This window comes from Bombyx mori, chromosome 4 (genome assembly GCF_030269925.1).
Source record: "Bombyx mori chromosome 4, ASM3026992v2".
Lineage (NCBI taxonomy): Eukaryota > Metazoa > Arthropoda > Insecta > Lepidoptera > Bombycidae > Bombyx > Bombyx mori.
The window spans coordinates 11,854,487-11,873,359 of record NC_085110.1 but is presented as its reverse complement, the minus strand read 5'-3'; the positions used below and the strand labels follow the sequence as shown (position 1 = coordinate 11,873,359).

Genomic DNA, 18,873 nt, shown 5'->3' with positions numbered 1-18,873 from the left:
CATTAAAATATATGAATGAATGAATGAATAAATAATAGTACATTTCATTTAATTTGATTACATACTTTTCTATTTGGTCAGCTTATGAACGGATGAAACGTGGTGGAATGAGCACGGAGGGCGGGGATTCCCTGATTAGATTATTAGTGCTGTCATATTAATATCAATGTCACCTGATCTAAAAAAAATCTTTCTTTCCTATTACCCTCTGCTGTGGTGTAGTGCTCAAACCAAATCCTTCCATTTACATCGGTCTTGGGCAGTTTGTTCTAGCTCCTCCCACGTCATGCCCAAGACGCCCAGCTCCTGCTCCACCGAGCAACGCCAAGTTGTTTTGGGACGGCCTCTTTTCCTTTTGCCAGACACTTTCCAGGTCAGTGCTCTCTTGGATGGATGGGTTTTCTTAATATCTCTCCTTATCCATTGGCGTCTGCCTGATGATCCTCCACAGTTTTTTTTTATTGCCCTTGTAAACAAATGAGCATACGGCCCACCTGATGGTGAGTGATTACCGTCGCCCATGGACTTCAGCAATGCCAGGGGCAAAGCCAATTCACTGCTTACCGTAACCTTACAGCTATTTGTTAGTGATCGTCTCAGCCCAAAAGATTTTCAAAAAATTTAAAAACAACGAAAATCAAAATTTCAATGTCAATCATTGGTAAAATTACAAAATCGTAAATTACGGTAATTTTTTTTACCGTATAAGAGGTGGTATGGTAGGTAGTAAATCGAGCAAAATCGAGCAAAATTACGGCATGTCTACCGTAATTACGGTTAAAATTGCTGCTAAATAAAAAAAAATATAAAAAATATAGACATCAACAGTATTTGAACCAAACAATTTGGAAACTATTGGCATGATGTATGTAATCTACAATTCTGAAATGATTTACTAAGACTTTGTACTTTTGTAAAAAACAAACACTATTATTGATCACTAAATAATAGTGTTTTTTTTTATTAAAATACTATTTCGAATGAATTTCCCTTTTCTTATATAATTATTTTTATTATTTAGAATTATTTAAGGATAAGCACAGCCATAATTTACCTGAATTATTTTTGAGCTAAAAACGGTCACCTTTTCAAAGCTGATTGGCCATCTTTACCAACGTTGGGAACAAAACCAGTCATTCTCATCAGTGAAAATTAAAGTGTGTCATATTCAGATATCTCAGTTAAATAAATGATTTAATTTACAATAATAAGTATATGTTGATGATCCAAAGGCTTTTTGGATTAATATCTCTCAGGTTAAGCCTCATGAACTCATCTAGCCTTCTGTGCGTAGTTGGAATTGCTCCTTAGATTACTAACGATTAGGTAGAATAAAAAAATATCGATTTTGAATCACCGGTCACCGTTCTCGTCAAGCTCGCCAATTACAACGAAGAGCTCGACGAGTGAACTAATCCATAGACACAGCCCTCTGAATTTGTCGCGGGATTAAAAGAAAGTGGGTTGCAATTCCGATCCGGTGGCGGATTCTGCGAATCACTGCTCTTGTTAGGGCTAGTGTTAGCGAATTCTCTCAGGTTAAGCCCGTGAGCCACCACGAGTCACCTACCCATCCGGACGTAGCTGGAAGAACCTCTTACGCTACCAGCGAATAGTTAGGGGAAAAAAATCAGTAGTAAACTGCTATGAAGGCAGAAATAGCTTAAAAATCAATACCGTCAATTTTCGTATTCTTAAAAATGCTAAAAGCGAAATTAACGCTTTTTTTTTTTAAATAACTGAAATACCCATAGAACCTTTGTAAAACAATCAAATCTTTAAATATCTGGCAAAGGCGTTTTTTAAATACCTTTTGATTAAATATATCTATACCAAAATTACAAGCTAGAATGGCACAAACTTTTTGGTATCTATTGAAAATACTTACAATTGTCTATGACTCACTTCCGGTACTAAAATTCTCAAATAAAAGTATTTAGTCATAGTTTGAAGAATCTACACATTACCGTTTCTTAAATCATTTTAAAAATTAAATAAAAAATTATTAAATTTTTTGTCTACAATATAAATTAGGACAAACAGTGTTCTGTAAAATTTATGTAAAAAGCTCCTGTTAGCTCAACTTGACCTTGCTAGTTCTTTTCCGTTCAGCTACTGCGGTTGAAACATGTCTTATTCGTCTGAAAGAAGGTAAGATTGCTTTCAAAGCTTATTTAATTTGTACCATATGAAAGATAGTGTTCAGGAAAACACATATTACTTCGTTATTTCGTCTACAATTCATAACTTCAATAGTTTTTGCATAGTTTGGAAATTTTAGATGTGAAGTCCGTGTCGCCGATTGCCAACATGGCGCTGGCAGGGACACAATTGCACTGCAAGTTTTAGTAGCGCACGTGTTTTTTATTAATATATTACATTTGTGTCGCCCACCCCAAGAATTGAAAGTGGTTTATAAATGTAATTGAAAACAATAGACTAAAAATAATTGCTGATTTTACTAATACAAAAAAAGTCGCTAATTTTGCAACCTAACGATCAATGAAATATATCTTAAATTTGGAAAAAAACATTCTTATTAATTTATTATTTCATTCTGTATTATAGGTCAGAAGATTGGCCAGAGGATTCCAAAAATGGGCCATCGAAGGATCAAGGTAGTTACGATGGACCTCCGGGAATGGACCCTGGGACACTTGACACCGACTGGGATCAAGTTGTCGAAACCTTCGATGACATGAACCTCAAAGAAGAATTGTTGAGAGGCATATACGCCTATGGTTTTGAAAAACCTTCTGCAATCCAGCAACGCGCAATAATGCCTTGCATCCAAGGACGCGATGTTATCGCTCAAGCCCAGTCAGGAACTGGAAAAACTGCTACTTTCTCTATATCGATTCTACAACAAATCGATACAAGCATTCGTGAATGTCAAGCTTTGATCCTGGCTCCCACAAGAGAGCTGGCCCAACAAATTCAGAAGGTACGCTTGGACAATAAGTTTGTGTTGAGTGAATATCGTTTTGTGTTATTGCCTTTTATTGACAGTGTGAAACATTTCGTAGGTGGTGATAGCTCTTGGTGATCACTTGAATGCTAAATGCCATGCTTGCATTGGTGGCACCAATGTCCGTGAAGATATTCGCCAACTGGAGAGTGGTGTTCATGTGGTGGTGGGCACTCCAGGTCGTGTATATGATATGATAACTCGTCGTGCGCTTCATGCCAACACCATCAAACTTTTTGTTCTTGATGAAGCTGATGAAATGTTGTCCAGAGGGTAAGCTATTGTTTTTTAAATGTATCGATAACCTCATATTAGGTTCTTAATTTAAATTTAATTTGTTAGTTTCAAGGACCAGATCCATGATGTCTTCAAGATGTTGTCAGCTGATGTTCAAGTCATATTACTCTCTGCTACCATGCCTGATGATGTATTGGAAGTATCTCGATGCTTTATGAGAGATCCTGTACGCATACTTGTACAGAAGGAAGAGGTAAGATCTTATGTATAAACTGCTTGAATATATTTCTTTGAAGAAATAAATAAAAAATTTAATTAATATAATTTAAATATTTTCAGCTTACCCTGGAAGGTATTAAACAATTTTACATTGCAATTGAATTAGAAGAATGGAAGCTGGAAACTCTGTGTGACCTGTATGATACACTGTCTATTGCACAAGCTGTAATTTTCTGCAACACCCGTCGCAAGGTTTGTTATTTCAAATTATACTTGTATTTTAGAAGATAATGATAAACAACAAACTAAGTTTGTTGCTGAGGTATATATACCATGGACTATACAGTAAGGAAATTATTTCTGAAACCAAAATATACATAATATTTTAACTAGGAAAATTATATGATTTACTGAGCAATGTTTAAATAATACAAATCGATACCTTAGTCCTAAAGATATCCTATTAAAAAAAAAAATGTATTTAAAAAAGTTTCTTTAAAGAACGGTTACTTAATTGTTACTACATGCAACTATAATAATTCTTACATTGAACAACAGTGTGCCATAATTATATTATAGACTTGTTTTTGCAACTTTAGGTAACAGCAAACAAGCTAATGACAAATCGTGCTTAACTTAATATCACTTTATTTCAGTTTTCTGTTTTGTGAAACAGGCATTAGTAACCAAAAAGGAAGTTAAAATTAATTGAAAAAAAATTCATGAGCACAATTTTGTTTTATAATCTATAAAAAATATTGCCAATTTGAGATAAGCAGCTAATAAGTTATTTCAAAAATAATTTTATGTAACACATGTTTTTATTACATCAGTACAAAGCATGAAATAAATTGACAAGTCATTAAATTCGTCTTTTTATGCCTTAAATGAAAATTCTAAAACAATTTCAAATTATCAACTTACCAAGATTAAATCAGAATTCAATTTTGGAAACCTCTAAGAAAAATGTTTTGAAAAAGTGAAATGCCACTCCTTAAATTTCCCTTATAATTTATTATTGAATTAATAAAAAACTACTTTCTAATGTCATCTGTATAATTTGTTCATACATGATCATTGTTAAAATGACCAGTATGCATAAGAAATCATACATTTCTACTTCTACTTTTAAACTAAAAAATATATTTGTTTTGTTTGGTCCTTCTCAGGTGGATTGGCTCACTGAATCTATGCATCTGCGTGACTTTACTGTATCTGCTATGCATGGAGACATGGATCAACGTGAGCGTGAAGTGATCATGAGGCAGTTTCGTACTGGCTCTTCTCGTGTCTTGATCACCACTGATTTATTGGCACGTGGTATTGATGTACAGCAAGTTTCCTGCGTCATCAACTATGATCTGCCATCCAACCGTGAAAATTATATTCACAGGTGATTAGAGATTTACTGTTTTATGTTGGTTATTATGGTCCACCTAATTGAGAATGCTTATTGTCATGCCTATGCATGTCAATATTGCCAGGAATCTGAGATGATACCTTCTTCTTGTCAAATAAACAAAAATGAATGCCTATGTCCATTGGTGCATGACATTTTTATTTGTCTTATTGATTTGGAACTTTGATTTTTGCGGCAGTACCATTACTGTACAAAAGTTGGCGTGTCATTAGTTCAAACGAAATTTTATAAAATTCAGGGATTGTGCTACAGTTAATTAGCAGGGACATGATCAATTTTAATATAATACGTTATCAGAGTACCTTTTTTGCTGAAATAAATATACAATAATGTTAAATCTCAGGAAGTAATTAATGATGAACTGTACTAACTGAACTAACTCTGTTCTATTTCTTCAGGATTGGACGAGGTGGACGTTTTGGTCGTAAGGGAATTGCTATCAACTTTGTGACTGAAGCTGACAGGAGAGCACTGAAGGATATTGAGGACTTCTACCACACTAGTATCGTTGAAATGCCCAGTGATGTGGCCAACCTCATCTAAGGCGCCTACATTTTTCCGATTTATATTCTGTGTCCTGCGTTCTATTGCGATATTTATAAGGTGTGTGTATTAGGACAAGACTCCTAACTACCTAACACTGCCGAATTTTTATTGGAACTTATTTCATTTGGACCGATATATTCGTTTTAGTTTTAATTAATGAATACACTATACTATAGACGTATCAATATAAGTTTAATATACATAGGTAGGAATAAGCCCGGCTTTGCCGGATGGCCCCCTTTCCACATAGGCCTTTTTGCCACTTGCACAGAGGTCTAATTGGGTTCTGGAGAGGCTATTTCAATCACAAAAGTACTAGGAGGAAATAACATTGTAACTTTTCCAACTGTACATAATATGGTATCTGTTTTTGTAATATGCTAATAAATAAAATTAAATGCCTATCCAAATGTATTGTTATTGACATGTGGAAATTGTAATACTCTGTCCCTAATTGGGATTCTATTGTCTAAACTGTATTGAATTGTATAAATTTTGTTTTGCAGAAGATCTACCCACTGAGCCTGTGAAACGCACTTTGGATACTTCTATGTGGAAATAATAAATCGAAATTTCCTCTAATGATCACTGATTTTTTCAGCAGGTCCTTTTTGAATCCTGTACCCCTAACAATTTTTTACATTTAATTTTTGCATTTAACTTTAAATGTTGATTTTAAAATAATTTTATATTTCAAATGATTTATATTTTTCGAATAAATTTTGTTTAAAATGTTAATTATTTTTGACAGAGATAAATAATATTGGTTACATATTGTGGTTCTAACAAATAATTATACATTAAATTTTCTCAATCTGAAAAAATGCAATAATCAAGTAATTAAAATTGTATGTAGGGAATTTCATATTTATTAACAAGTCATTATAGAGCAACAATCATATATTCTTAAAACATGGTCACAAATAACTGATGGGGAAATATTAGAAGTAACAAAGTCTTCTAAAAAAAAATTATTATAATATTTAGCTTTCACTTTTAGAAGAAATACAATGTTCAAAAATTATGTGAATATTAATACTATCAATAAATTAATATCACCTCTTGAAATATTCATTGTAACTATTGCCACATGAAGCATAGCTTTAATTATGTATCATAAAAATGCAAAAAGTAGTATCAGAAGAAGAACAGCAATGGGGAAAAATATGTAAACGGATTTTCTGGGAAGACAAACGGAAATTAGAACAGACGTATCGTCCTCATCGTTCCGCAATCCGCCTTTTGTTGGCACTTCTACAATAACAAGTTCGTCACTAAAAAACCCTATATCAAATTCACATCTTGTTTTATTGATGCACATTTTGGAACTAGAGTTATTGACATATTGGAATGTAGGCTTATAAATGTCAAAAATTGCATGAATGTCGTTAAATACAATATCGTTATCACTATAAAACATGTAATAGTAATATCCATCCACTAACACTTCATGAATAACTTTTAAAATTGTAGTCTCTTCCAAATAGTTTGTACTATTACACTGAATTGAAAAGGGAAAATACTCATTCATCAATATATTATCTTGGTAGCAATCGTATAAATTTATCTCGAAACTGGATACAGCACTATTGTCTGGCTTGACAGTACTGTTAAACGCATTCCCGCCGTGATGTACTCCTGTATCAAGAATAGTATTAGGATTATGCAATTTGGTGCGTGTATCTCTTTTTTGCTGCTTTTTATTTGTGCCTGATGTAAATTGTGATTTCAAGTAAATATTTTCAAATTTAGGTTTTGTTTGTATGTCTTCGTCCAACGGATCCTTGGCCTTTTCACGGTGAGTACTTCTGGCATAAATTTCGCTCTCCTTTTTGTTATTAGGATTTTGTAATGTTACCAGTACAGTTCCTTGATTTTCGGCTAATGAAGGTTCTTTCTTAAATTTTCGTCTGTCTAAAATACCACATGTATTCAGTATTCTGTCACCTTTTACAACTAAGATTTTTGAGCCATCATATCTTGAACAGGCCTTGAGTTCTACTGTGGCGCCTTTTAACAGATAAAAACCCCAGTATTCCAAAGTGTCATCTGGCAGAGTCATTGATTTTTTCAGTCGAATGTGCTTTCTTTTCTCTGAAAGTTCCGGTATGCCACTCATTTGAAAAGCATTAAAAGAAGTATTCATTTGTAGTGTGTGTTTCTCACAGAAAACTGAAGATTGTCCTTTGTGTATTTGTATTACATCAGAATCTGATATGCGATACATAACATCAGCATATTTAATATTTCTTAAATATAAAGGGATCACTATCAGCGTTGTAGGTAGCAGCGTAGTCAATAAGCAAAAAATCACTACCCTACGACTACCACGCATTTTATCTCGATCTGTAAAAAATAAAAAAGTAATTAGAAGGAACTATTTCTAAATCTTGCTAAATCTAAATCTCTGAACAGATGCTCTTAAATCAAGTGGGTACGGGATAATTTGGTTAATTGTAGACTTACACTATCACTAATCACGCTGAAAATGTGCTTATTTTACACTAACTACCAAGTTATCACTGTTTAAACATGCTAATAAACTGCTATATGACTTAGAGATACGGAAAAGATTGATTGTGTGCAAAGATTCCCTCTTTAGGTGAAACTGCGGAAAACTAAATGACAAATTTTTCTGTCTCATTCGCTCGGCCATCGCGGTACGCATGCTCCTGATCGATATTCTGTAAACAGCTAGGTACTAACCACCGCCTCGGGCTAGCCTGGTGCTAAATTAAATTAAAATTATTTTTGGGATTAATCCCGCGTTTTTTATTGTCATGCCATTTCTGATGATTTGAATACTTTACATGGACGGCGAAGTCGTGACCACGAAAAGCACCAAAAGCCACTAAGTGGCATATATGTATATGTACATTTTTTACTACCCAAATAAGATCGATGAAGCTGATGTTTAGATACCTCGTACCATCCATCATATGAGTTTAATTTCAGTGAACAATTTAAGGCACTTATTTCCCAGATTGAATAACTAGCCTTGATCACGAAGAAATGATAAGGGTTGTTGGCATTCGACTGTATTTCCCAAATTATTTATTTTTCTTCAAACGAGGCTTGTAGATAATACCTACCTAACGGTAGGCCGGGGCTTCTCTCTGCCCCTGGCATTGCTGAAGTCTATAGGTGACGGTAACCACTCACTATCAGGCGGGCCGTGTGCTCGTCTGTCTAAAAGGGCAATAAAAAAAATATATTGTAAACATTTTAAGTAAAATCCAATTAAAGTAAAATTTGAGTAAAATCCTTTTTAACATGACAAAGACAAATTCAACGTGCAACGATGGATACTAGCGCCTGATATGATGCTAAAGCAAATTGGCCGGATCAATTTGCTTTAGCATCATTTCAGACGCAGTTTTATTTTAATAGACTGGATTTTGAGCAGTACCTACTTTAGATACTAACAGTTGTAAAAAATGGAGCAAAGCACTAGAAAATAGCTACAGTTATAATTATACCGAAAGCCGTAAATTCGTGTCTGTTCAAAATGAACTCTTGATCAATTCAATTAAAAAGAAATTAAATTTGAACTAATATAGTAAATAATAATTAAGAAATTCAGTAAACAAATGCAAAAAGAACGATAGTCAAGCGTACCTATCTTTAAAATGAAATATGAACTGAACTGAAATATGAATGGAACTATAAAATGGTATCAGCACTAAAATATAAAATGGTTTCAAACTTACCTTCATCTTTGTTGACGTATGTATATTGATAATTTGTACTGTAGTATGATGTACTGATAGATCTTTCCGGTTTCATATGCATTTTTTAGAAAAATATTTTTGTTTTGGACTTTTTAAAACTTTCTTTGTGACATCAAATAGCGATCCTACATAAATAAAGTATCAACTTCCTACGTACCTAATGGAAAAAGATAAGCTTATCATCTGTGTTATCGCTGTTATGTAGAAACGTAAATGTAACGTTCTAATGAGAGGATACATTAATATATACTTAATTGATTACTAACAAACAAAACTTTATGATAATTTAATAAAGATTTATCTTTTTTTCTGTACGACATAAATACAGATCCAGTTTTTAGATTAAACATAATATTTTATAGTTACAGCAACGGTCACACGCTGAACTTATTTAAAATATGATGCTGGGTGACAGTTGCGTATTGATGTGTTGGCTTTATGAGGAGTTTTGTAACTTTAAATGTACCGTACTAAGTTCTTATTGAAAACTCAGTGGCAGGGTAATGGCAACCCAGTGTGCGCTATCTTCGATGTTCTTTCGTTACGCTACCGACGTTGCGTACCTACTTTTTAAAGATTATTTATCAGCCAAATATATTGCTCAGACTTAGATCTTGAAAAATAAAGTGTTATTAATATTCAGCTCTTATTTTATGCCGTAATTGTAATAACTAATAAATATATATTTCAGGAGTCTATTTTCAGAACTTTTGGCAGATTTTCGGGGTATCAAGTTGTTAAACTGGATTATTTTGTTAATTTACGTGTATATTAATAATGTATTAATGACTATTTAGCATCTATGAAAGCATACTAATGTATACATGAATTTTTCAAAAATCCCATTGAATTTTCAATAACTTTTTATGATTGTACTAAGATTATTATTTCATTTCATAGTGTTCAACGCCTATGGTGAGGTACTTATGTCGATCTTATTTAAATTTAGTTTAATTTTTTTCATTTACCTAATTTCAACGAATAAGTTTAATGGTACAAAATTTTTGGCTGTATGGGGTAAGCATCCTTTGTCTGGCCAAGAGATTAATGAAACAAGAAGTAGGTATTTCTAAATAGATAGGTAATAGGTACCTACCGTACCTACTTCATAAGAAAATGGGTAGCTAGATTGATCTTTGCGATAGCTGTCAGTAAAATCACGCCTATGATGTCCCAAATTTTACAAAGACCTTTATAATATTTTTATAATAGTACAGACAGAAATGAGATGAGATGATATGGGATGAAATATAATCTCAGTAAAATGGTGGTCATTTACTGAGATTTTTTCAGTGGACTTTTTGGAGGATCCCGAGAAGTTACGTCCAGCGGCTTTGTTTCATTTTCCCACATTTGTGCACTTTCACAGATACTAAACAGTTAGTAAACCACCGTTATTACACATTTAAACCTGTAGAAACACTAAATAGACAAATTAAAATAAATTAAACAAATCACACAACTTCACTTCTCGCGTTCCCGTCAAAAAGTCTTAATAGGCTTATTACACTTGGCTGAATTCAGTCAAATGTAAAAGCATTAAGTAAGTTAGTCTACTGAATTCAGTAGCAAGGATGGTTTCTGACTGGCTGAATAATTTAGAAGCCTAATTAGAAACGCGTTTAGGAAGGTGTAATCGCATTTAGTTACTTAATGATTTCAGTCGTCCTATAGCTCTCCATGCGTAAGGACGTTTTAGTTTGTTTTTTACTTCCGAATAAAAAGTATTAATTTTGGTCGCCTTTATTTAATGTGCCAGACATTTGAGTCGTCTATTATCAAAGGTGGCAATCTGTGCATTTAGACAAAAAAAAAATATTGATATGTCAATACAGATTGATTTGAATATAATCGTCTCCTTCGAAGAATACGGTTCAAAACCTGCATTAAATAAAGGTTAATAGTTAACCTGTTATTTATCTAAGATGTCGTTCCGAAGAGTTTTGTGACTGCCAATGGAATACAAAGTCAATAATTCGTTTTTCTGATTTACCAATCATTGTTCAAAAGTCAGATTGCCGGCTTTGATAATAGTCGACTCATTTATAAATAGCCCGACATGTTTCAGGGATAGTTTTTATCATCAGGGGTTGGGATATTGTAGGACAAAATTTTAAATCTTGATACGAATTTCCTGTTACAAGAAATCTTTTTAGAAGTCGTCGTGGCCTGACGGATAAGACGTCCGGTGCATTCGTGTTGAGCGATGCACCGGTGTTCGAATCCCGCAGGCGGGTACCAATTTTTCTAATGAAATACGTACTCAACAAATGTTCACGATTGATTCCCACGGTGAAGGAATAACATCGTGTAATAAAAATGAAACCCGCAAAATTATAATTTGCGTAATTACTAGTGGTAGGACCTCTTGTGAGTCCACACGGGTAGGTACCACCACCCTGCCTATTTTCTGCCGTGAAGCAGTAATGCGTAAAACTCGAGGTGGGTGGCGCATCTACGTTGTAGATGTCTATGGGCTCCAGTAACCACTTAACACCAGGTGGGCTGTGAGCTCGTCCATTCATCTAAGCAATAAAAAAAAAAAAAAAAAAGCGTTTCGATTTGAAGGGTGGGGCAGCCGTTGTAACTATAATTGAGACCTTAGAACTTATATCTCAAGATGGGTGGCGCATTTATGTTGTAGATGTCTATGGGCTCCAGTAACCACTTAACACCAGGTGGGCTGTGAGCTCGTCTACTCATCTAAGCAATAAATAAAAAATCTTAATGTTACAACCAATCTTTCTTTTGGACTTATACTATCGTAGCATTAGATATGTAATAGTTATATAATAGATATATAATATAATATCGTAGGATAGTATCCTGCTTTTGAATAAACGGTGTCACAAGGTTTAATATTAGGTCAAACGAGATCGAATCCATTTATAGATAATTTTTGTAGTCTGCTGGTTCTAAATCACTCATAATGTTCATATTTGCTAACATTCCGCACAGCAATAAATATTTCTTCACCGATATTCTAGTTTTTTTTTTTTTGAGAAATTGAAACAATAAACAAAAACAATATAAAACAATAACAAAAAATAACAAAATTTTGTTGTTGTCTAGACAATACTGGGGCCATCGTCTTACGCACACGACACGCCTTACTTCGTCGCGTTTAAGCTGACAATTGATTCAGTAACTGAATTTAGTGTAATCAAAAGCTTCCAAATTTGCTTCTGACATCAGTCGACTAAATTCAGCCAAATGTAATAAGCCTTTTAGGAATAGATGTACGGTACTCTAACATGTTGTACCTACCTAACGAATAGGTAACGAATCAAATATAATAAGTGTATAATCTATGGTACCTAACGAATTTAGAAATAACAGGGGACTTTTTGGCGGGAACGCGAGGAGTGAAGTTGTGTGATTTGTTTTATTTTGTCGATTTAGTGTTTCTTCAGGTTTAAATGTGTAATAATGGTGGTTTATTAACTGTTTAATATCTGTGAAAGTGCACAAATGTGGGAAAATGAAACAAAGCTGCTGGACGTAACTTCTCGGGTTCCTCCAAAAAGTCCACTAAAAAAATCTCAGTAAATGACCACCATTTTACTGCGATTATATTTCATCCCATATCATCTCATTTCATTAAATTTCATCCCAGTTGATTAATGTCTCAAATTAATCATCTTCATTTCATTTCACTCCATATTATCATTTTTCATAAAATTAAGAAAATAAAGTATAGTCGGATTTTTTATTAGACGAAGTAAACTGACGTTTACTGTGTTGTCAGTTTTTGATGAAATAAAAATAGTGTTGTGACAAAGTGAACGAGTGAAAAAACTCCTGAATTAATGAAATTGCCTCGATTGTCTAGTGCAGTCTTTCTCAAAGTGGGCGATAACGCCCCCTGGGGGGCGTTTGAAACCTAGAGGGGGGCGTTAAGGGATCCAGGAAAAAATGGGGGGCGTTGATGTGGGTTAGGGGGGCGCTGTAAAATTTGTAATTTCATTTATTTTATAGTATTTTAAATTTTACTAAAATTAAAACTCACCTAATACACAATAACGAATAATTAGTTTATATTTCTACCCTGTATGATGTTACAAAAACTTAAAATAATTAACATAGATTTCGTAGGATAGCCCACACACCGTACGCAATCAAGTTGTAACAAGTTTCTGCGGAACATGATCGATGATAGTTAAAAAATTAGACCAATTTTACCTTAATTACATTGCGCCAGAAATTATTTTAAACATTAGAAAAAAAAACTATCATGCAGAGTTTTAAAATATTACACATACGTAAACTAACACAAATTGAGGTTTTCTTTACTTTCTTTCTTGTTTTTAACATAAGGGCATTTTAAAGCATTTTCCTAGCATGTTATAAGAAATTACTGATGTAAGAATCATAATTTTTATATAAAATGGAAATGCGTATATAATTATTGTTCAAAAACTTGTCTTAGATTATTATTTTTTACAATTTACCCATTACCGTCCAATGTCAAATAGTATAGTATAGTAAGCCTAAACAGCTCACTTGTTGTAAACATTGTTTACTATTTTATTTCTATATAATAATAGATTGGGGAAAAGTTCCTTCGCATTTTTTAAGAAAATTCACAACATTTTTTAATATAATTTATTCACATTTAACTAAAGTATGTCGGTACCATTTTTTTCGATAACTTTTTGCCATCTTGTAGGTAGGGACATGATCCCATTGCTATAGAAATTTTGGGGCTTCTGATCAAAATACCGCGACAATTGGTTTTGGCAGTCCTCTCGTGATGTTAACCTGACACTGCCTAAAGAATTCTGAAGAGACCGAAACAGGTAGAAATCTGAAGGTGCAAGGTCAGAACTATACGGCGGACGCATTAACACCTCCCAGCCAAGCTCTCTTAATTTTTGCTGAGTGGCTAAATATGTGTGAGGTCTAGCGTTATCGTGATGAAAAACCACACCCCTTCTGTTGATTAATTCCGGCCGCTTTCTCTCAACTTCTTGCTTTAATCTCATCAGTTGTTCGCAGTTGAATTCAGAATCGATGGTCCTGCCTGGTGGTAACAGCTCATAATGTATAATGCCCTTCCAATCCCACCACACCCACAGCATCACCTTGTTGCGAGTTAACTCGGGTTTCGCCAGAGTGTGTGTAGCCTGACCGGCCTTTGACCACCTTTCTCATACTTTCTTGTCGAACGTGATCCACTTTTCATCACCAGTTATCAGCTTCTTCAAAAATGGTTCGGTTTCATTACGTCGTAATAAAGAATCACAAATTAGTATACTGTTCATTAGGTTTCTTTCAGTGAGCTTTTTTGTGTACCCGGCTTTTTTCAAATGCGCCATAACTATTTTGTGGTCAATTCCCAGTTCTTCAGTTACGTTGTAACTACTGATATGCCGATCTTGCCCCACTTTTTCAAAAATGGCATCCATTTTATCCGTAATACGCGACCAGAGCGACGTGCATCTTTGACATCAAAATTTCCGGATTGAAAACGCTTAAACCAAATTTGTGCTACTCTCACAGACACAGCACTAGGTCCATAAACATCGCAAATTTTTTTCACGGCTTGCGTTGCTTTTTTACTTTTTTTGTAGTAAAATTTTCAAATGTATCGAATATCTTCATTAGATTCACTCATCTTGACAGTACGAAAAATAAATAAAAATCACACATCTTCCTAATTTTAATTTGGAATTATCTTCTTTCGAATTTAAACTTTTAATGATACCAAAACCAGTCAGATACAAATAGTATAGCCAAAGAGATTTTATTACAAGTTCATACATTTTTAAGCTATTGCATAGCTTTTATCGCGGGCCTTGAGCGCGGCGACCGAATCATGAAATTCCGTAACGAAAAAAACCTAACACCCCTCACTCCGCCTACCATGTAGCTCGCGTTCAACACATTCACACGTTGCGCTTGTGTAGTGTTTGTGAATAAGCGCGTGGCGTGATGTCACACTGCATGCGAATCATAAAAATTCTGCCCATCTCTCTCTCGCGCGCTTTAGCTTATGAGTGTGAAGGGAACAGTTAAGGTTTTGCCTTTATTAAGGTTTAATATAGCGTGGCCTTGTTTTATTATTGTTTTAATATTAAATTATCATTGTCTAATTATAATGTCATAAGTTGATAAAAAATGCTATGCAACAGCTTTACCGCCGCAGTTCCCGAGTGCCACACTTTTTTTTTTGTCAGGTGGAATTCGCCGGACTTCCGCCTTTCACTGGGGATGGAGGGCGGCGCATGTCGGAATCGAACCGACTAAAACCTCCTGTCGCTCAACAACCAGCATCCAAACCTCGCATGAGACAGAGCTCATGAAAAGGCAAAGGGGGGAAAGTGAAGTGTTTAGTGCGGAGCACATCTCTCCCATCACCCTCCCCCTCGGGATGCCGGACTGGCGGTCACGGCGCCACAACCACCAGCCCTCTCAGTCGGCAGGCTGTCCGAACCCCACCTAGATGGCGCCGGTTAGAATGGTCTATCCTACAGAATACCCCGCTGGGTCAGAATCAGGGTGGGTTGAGGATAGCTTTCATCACCCGGATGCTCATACGTAAAACGTATGCAGAGCAGCTTGCACGTCGTCTTCTTAGGCCCCCTTCGCCGGTCCCCAGGCCGACATATGAGGGAGACCCGAAACACTTAGGAGAGCCAGGGCTAGGGCGAGATCCGCCTCCCTGGACCCCGCTCGACGGGGCGGGCCTGGGCATCTCTCACGCGCCCCGCCGCCTCGTTTTGCGAGATGGTGCACTCGCAGAAGTCGAGCATCGCCTTCCACGACTCGTCGTCACTGAGCATCTATGCCAAAACACTCGGCAACGACAAGTCGTTTCCTATTTTTGCGACGAGGACACGCCGCCACCCCTCCCATGCGGGGCAGGCGACGATCGTATGCTCTGCCGTGTCCAAGTCGCAACCACAATGATAGCACTCTGCCGTCGGCTCGGCTCCGATCCGGTGTAGGAACTCACCGAAGCAACCATGCCCAGTGAGTAACTGCGTGAGCCGGAAAGTGAGGCGTCCTCTGTCACGATTTACCCAATTCACAAGAACCGGGCGAATCGCCTCGACGGTCCTATGACCAGCCGAAGGATCGGCCAGCCGCCTGGACCATGACTCCAGCACGGACCGCTGAGTTTGGGCCCTCCGCGCTCTGACCACACTAGGGCTGGGACGCGCCACGCCCCGGGCACGAAGGTTAGCCCGCCACTGCTAGTCAGCGGCGAGCGCCTCCGCCTCCAGGACCCAAGGCGGCGTCCCAGCCAGTACACACGCCGCCTCGAAAGAGATGGTGCGATAAACACGGATGATCCTGACTGCGATGGTGCGTTGCGGCCGTTGCAGCAACTTCGCTACCCTCCAACCCCCCCCCCTCCCCCCGGGACACGACTAGCGTATCGTCTGCGTAACAGATTACGCTTACGCCCGGGAGGAGGGCACCTCTCAGTACCCAGTCATACCCGATATTCCACAAAAGGGGGCCGAGCACTGAGCCCTGTGGAACATCGCCCACGACTGGGAGCCTGTGTACGATCCCACCGTGACCAGTACACGTGACCGATCTGTCCTCCAAGTACGAAGCCACCAGTCGGCGAAGGTAAGGGGGCACTCCGTGTCTTACCAGGGGCATTTTTTTAAATAAAAGAACACTTATTGCGGCATAACTATAATAGTTAGACATATGCTGTCGCGACACTTTTTGTAAATAATAATGTTTTCTACAAAGTCGTAGTACATTATTTTATTCTATCATCAATAGTTTTCGTATTTCAATTTTTTTTCAAATCGGCTTAGTAGTTTCGGAGCCTATTGAATACAAACAAACAAACAAATCTTTCCTCTTTATAATCTTAATATATATAAATCTCGTGTCACAATGTTTGTCCTCAATGGACTCCTAAACCACTTAACCGATTATAATAAAATTCGCACACCATGTGCAGTTCGATCCAACTTGAGAGATAGGATGGTTTTTATTTCGATGAATGGTCGCAATATTTATTAATTAACAATAAAATGATTTCTTATGTTGATTTTTGTTATTAATTGTAAGTTTCATAAGTCTAAAACAGATGGCGCCTTAAATCAGTTTTTACAGACAATTGTTATACTGTGACTTTAATATCTCATAGATGGCGCTGTGCTAAAAATACCAACGTTTCACATAAACTACAATTTAATGGCATAAGCACCACGTGTTTCTGAGGCTAAAGTATAAGTGAAATTTATTTCGTAGTAAACGCAATACAGTGAAATCCAATTGTTCTTACGTTGTCAATTTTTGGTATTAGCATAGGCGGCCGCGAGTTATTTAGAAACAAAAACCTAAGCCACAGCCACAGCAACGTGTGGCCGGGTCCGCTAGTATTAGTATAGATATTAATTATTACAAATAATAAAAACGCTGACTTAGGCGGCGGTTTTTATTTGAACCAGTTCTAAATTATAAACTAAAATTCTATGAAAAATTACCCATAAATCTAATACGAAATGATATTAATTTATTTTTCGTAGTTTCCTTCCTTCTTGCGTCGATAATCCTCAGTGCTGAGGGTCATGGCCTCCTCTAATAACTTTCTCCTGCATCATCTTGCGCCATTCCTGCCTGTCCTCGGCTGTGTGGATAGCAACGTGGACTGAGATATTGAGAGTGGAGCGTATTTTGTCCGACCAGCGCATTGGATTTCTGCCTCTGTGCCTTCTCCCGCATACCTTGCCTGTTACCAGCAGGTTTTCCAGATTGTCACCTCTCTTTCTGACGATATGTCCAAAGATTTCGAAAATTCTCCGCGCGCATGTAGTGCTGAGGCGCATTGAAATCTTGAGCTCGGTAAGAATGGATTCGTTGGTTCTGTGTTCTGTCCAACGAATCCCGAGCATTTTCCTCCAGCACCACATCTCAAACGCGTCGATGCGTTAGCGATCGGCTTTCTTGAGGGTCCAAGTCTCGGCGCCGTAGAGAAAAATGGAAAAGACGAGGGGGGTGACGAGCTGCTTTTTGGTATTCCTCGAGATGTTTCTGTCCGCCCAAACACGGTCCATTTGGGACATAGCTCTCTTTGCCATACTGATTCGCCTTCTGAGGTTCTTTTCGGAGGATCCATTACTAGCTATGACGGAGCCCAGATAAATGAAATCCTCTACGACTTTCAGGTTTAGCTTATTCGTAGTTTAATAAGTTATTATTGTTAGTAGTATTATTTACTAGTCGAAATATAAATGTTTAATTATCTTATGATGAGAATCTTATATTAAAGAGAAAGATATTCAACAAAAATAGTTTCGTTCTAATAAATTAGCATAGTAATAGTACAGTGAACTAGCAATTTATTTTGGTGATTCTGAATTTAAACAAACATATTGATGAGAAGAATTCATTTTTACTTTGCAAATTTGTAAATACACGCTCTGTAGCAATGTACGGACATAATATAATAATATGAAGATACAATAATAGCATCTACAAATACATAATTATGTACTACGTGGTACTTACTACATTTACTAAAATTAATACAACATTTATTAATTAAATTAATGAAATTGGGGTTTTAAAGTTTTAGGGGTGTATAAAAAATGGGGGGCGCTGAAAAGTAATTGATTTTCAAAGGGGGCGGTAAAAGAAATAAGTTTGATAATCACTGGTCTAGTGAATAGTTAGTATGCCGAACTGCCGATATCGGGCACGGGGTTCGAATTTTAGCCGTGCTTTGTACATACCAACGAGTTTTCGACGAAACATTATGTTCCTATGGTATCTACCTG

At 36.3% G+C, this 18,873-nt stretch overlaps 2 protein-coding genes across 9 annotated transcripts; one reads left to right on the top strand and one right to left on the bottom strand.

Annotated features, from left to right (window-relative positions):
- Positions 1-137: 137 nt before the first annotated feature.
- Positions 138-5,985, top strand: Eif-4a (eukaryotic translation initiation factor 4A). Of its 6 annotated transcripts, none has more exons than XR_001139998.4 (8): positions 138-2,151; positions 2,569-2,944; positions 3,027-3,241; positions 3,311-3,458; positions 3,545-3,676; positions 4,594-4,817; positions 5,243-5,447; positions 5,897-5,972. XR_001139998.4 is itself a non-coding variant. In NM_001043911.1 (8 exon segments), coding segments are annotated over 7 exon segments (1,263 nt in total). In that variant the 5' UTR covers positions 2,116-2,128; the 3' UTR covers positions 5,388-5,447; positions 5,900-5,985.
- On the bottom strand, positions 5,240-10,613 carry LOC101741263 (uncharacterized). 3 transcript variants are annotated; one of them, XM_038021762.2, is made up of 3 exons: positions 10,523-10,613; positions 9,101-9,278; positions 5,240-7,736 (listed from the first exon to the last, which is right to left on the bottom strand). In XM_038021762.2, the coding sequence occupies exons 2-3, from the start codon at positions 9,180-9,182 to the stop codon at positions 6,505-6,507; spliced, it is 1,314 nt and encodes a 437-aa protein (XP_037877690.1). In that variant the 5' UTR covers positions 9,183-9,278; positions 10,523-10,613; the 3' UTR covers positions 5,240-6,504. The 3 variants fall into 3 exon arrangements, with proteins under 3 accessions (XP_037877690.1, XP_004930983.1, XP_062524250.1); XM_004930926.5 differs by lacking the exon at positions 10,523-10,613 and adding an exon at positions 9,388-9,568; XM_062668266.1 differs by lacking the exons at positions 9,101-9,278; positions 10,523-10,613 and adding an exon at positions 9,279-9,571.
- Between the last annotated feature and the right edge of the window lie 8,260 nt (positions 10,614-18,873).

Bases quoted from the DNA above. Each gene is read 5' to 3' on its own strand.
- Eif-4a (XM_012694444.4), top strand. From the start codon at position 2,129: ATGTCTTATTCGTCTGAAAGAAG. The intron at 2,945-3,026 runs GTACGCTTGGAC...AACATTTCGTAG, and splicing joins TGGCCCAACAAATTCAGAAG to GTGGTGATAGCTCTTGGTGA. The intron at 3,242-3,310 runs GTAAGCTATTGT...TTAATTTGTTAG, and splicing joins GATGAAATGTTGTCCAGAGG to TTTCAAGGACCAGATCCATG.
- LOC101741263 (XM_038021762.2), bottom strand. From the start codon at position 9,182: ATGCATATGAAACCGGAAAGATCTATCAGTACATCATACTACAGTACA. The intron at 7,737-9,100 runs GTAAGTTTGAAA...TATTTTTTACAG, and splicing joins ATACGTCAACAAAGATGAAG to ATCGAGATAAAATGCGTGGT.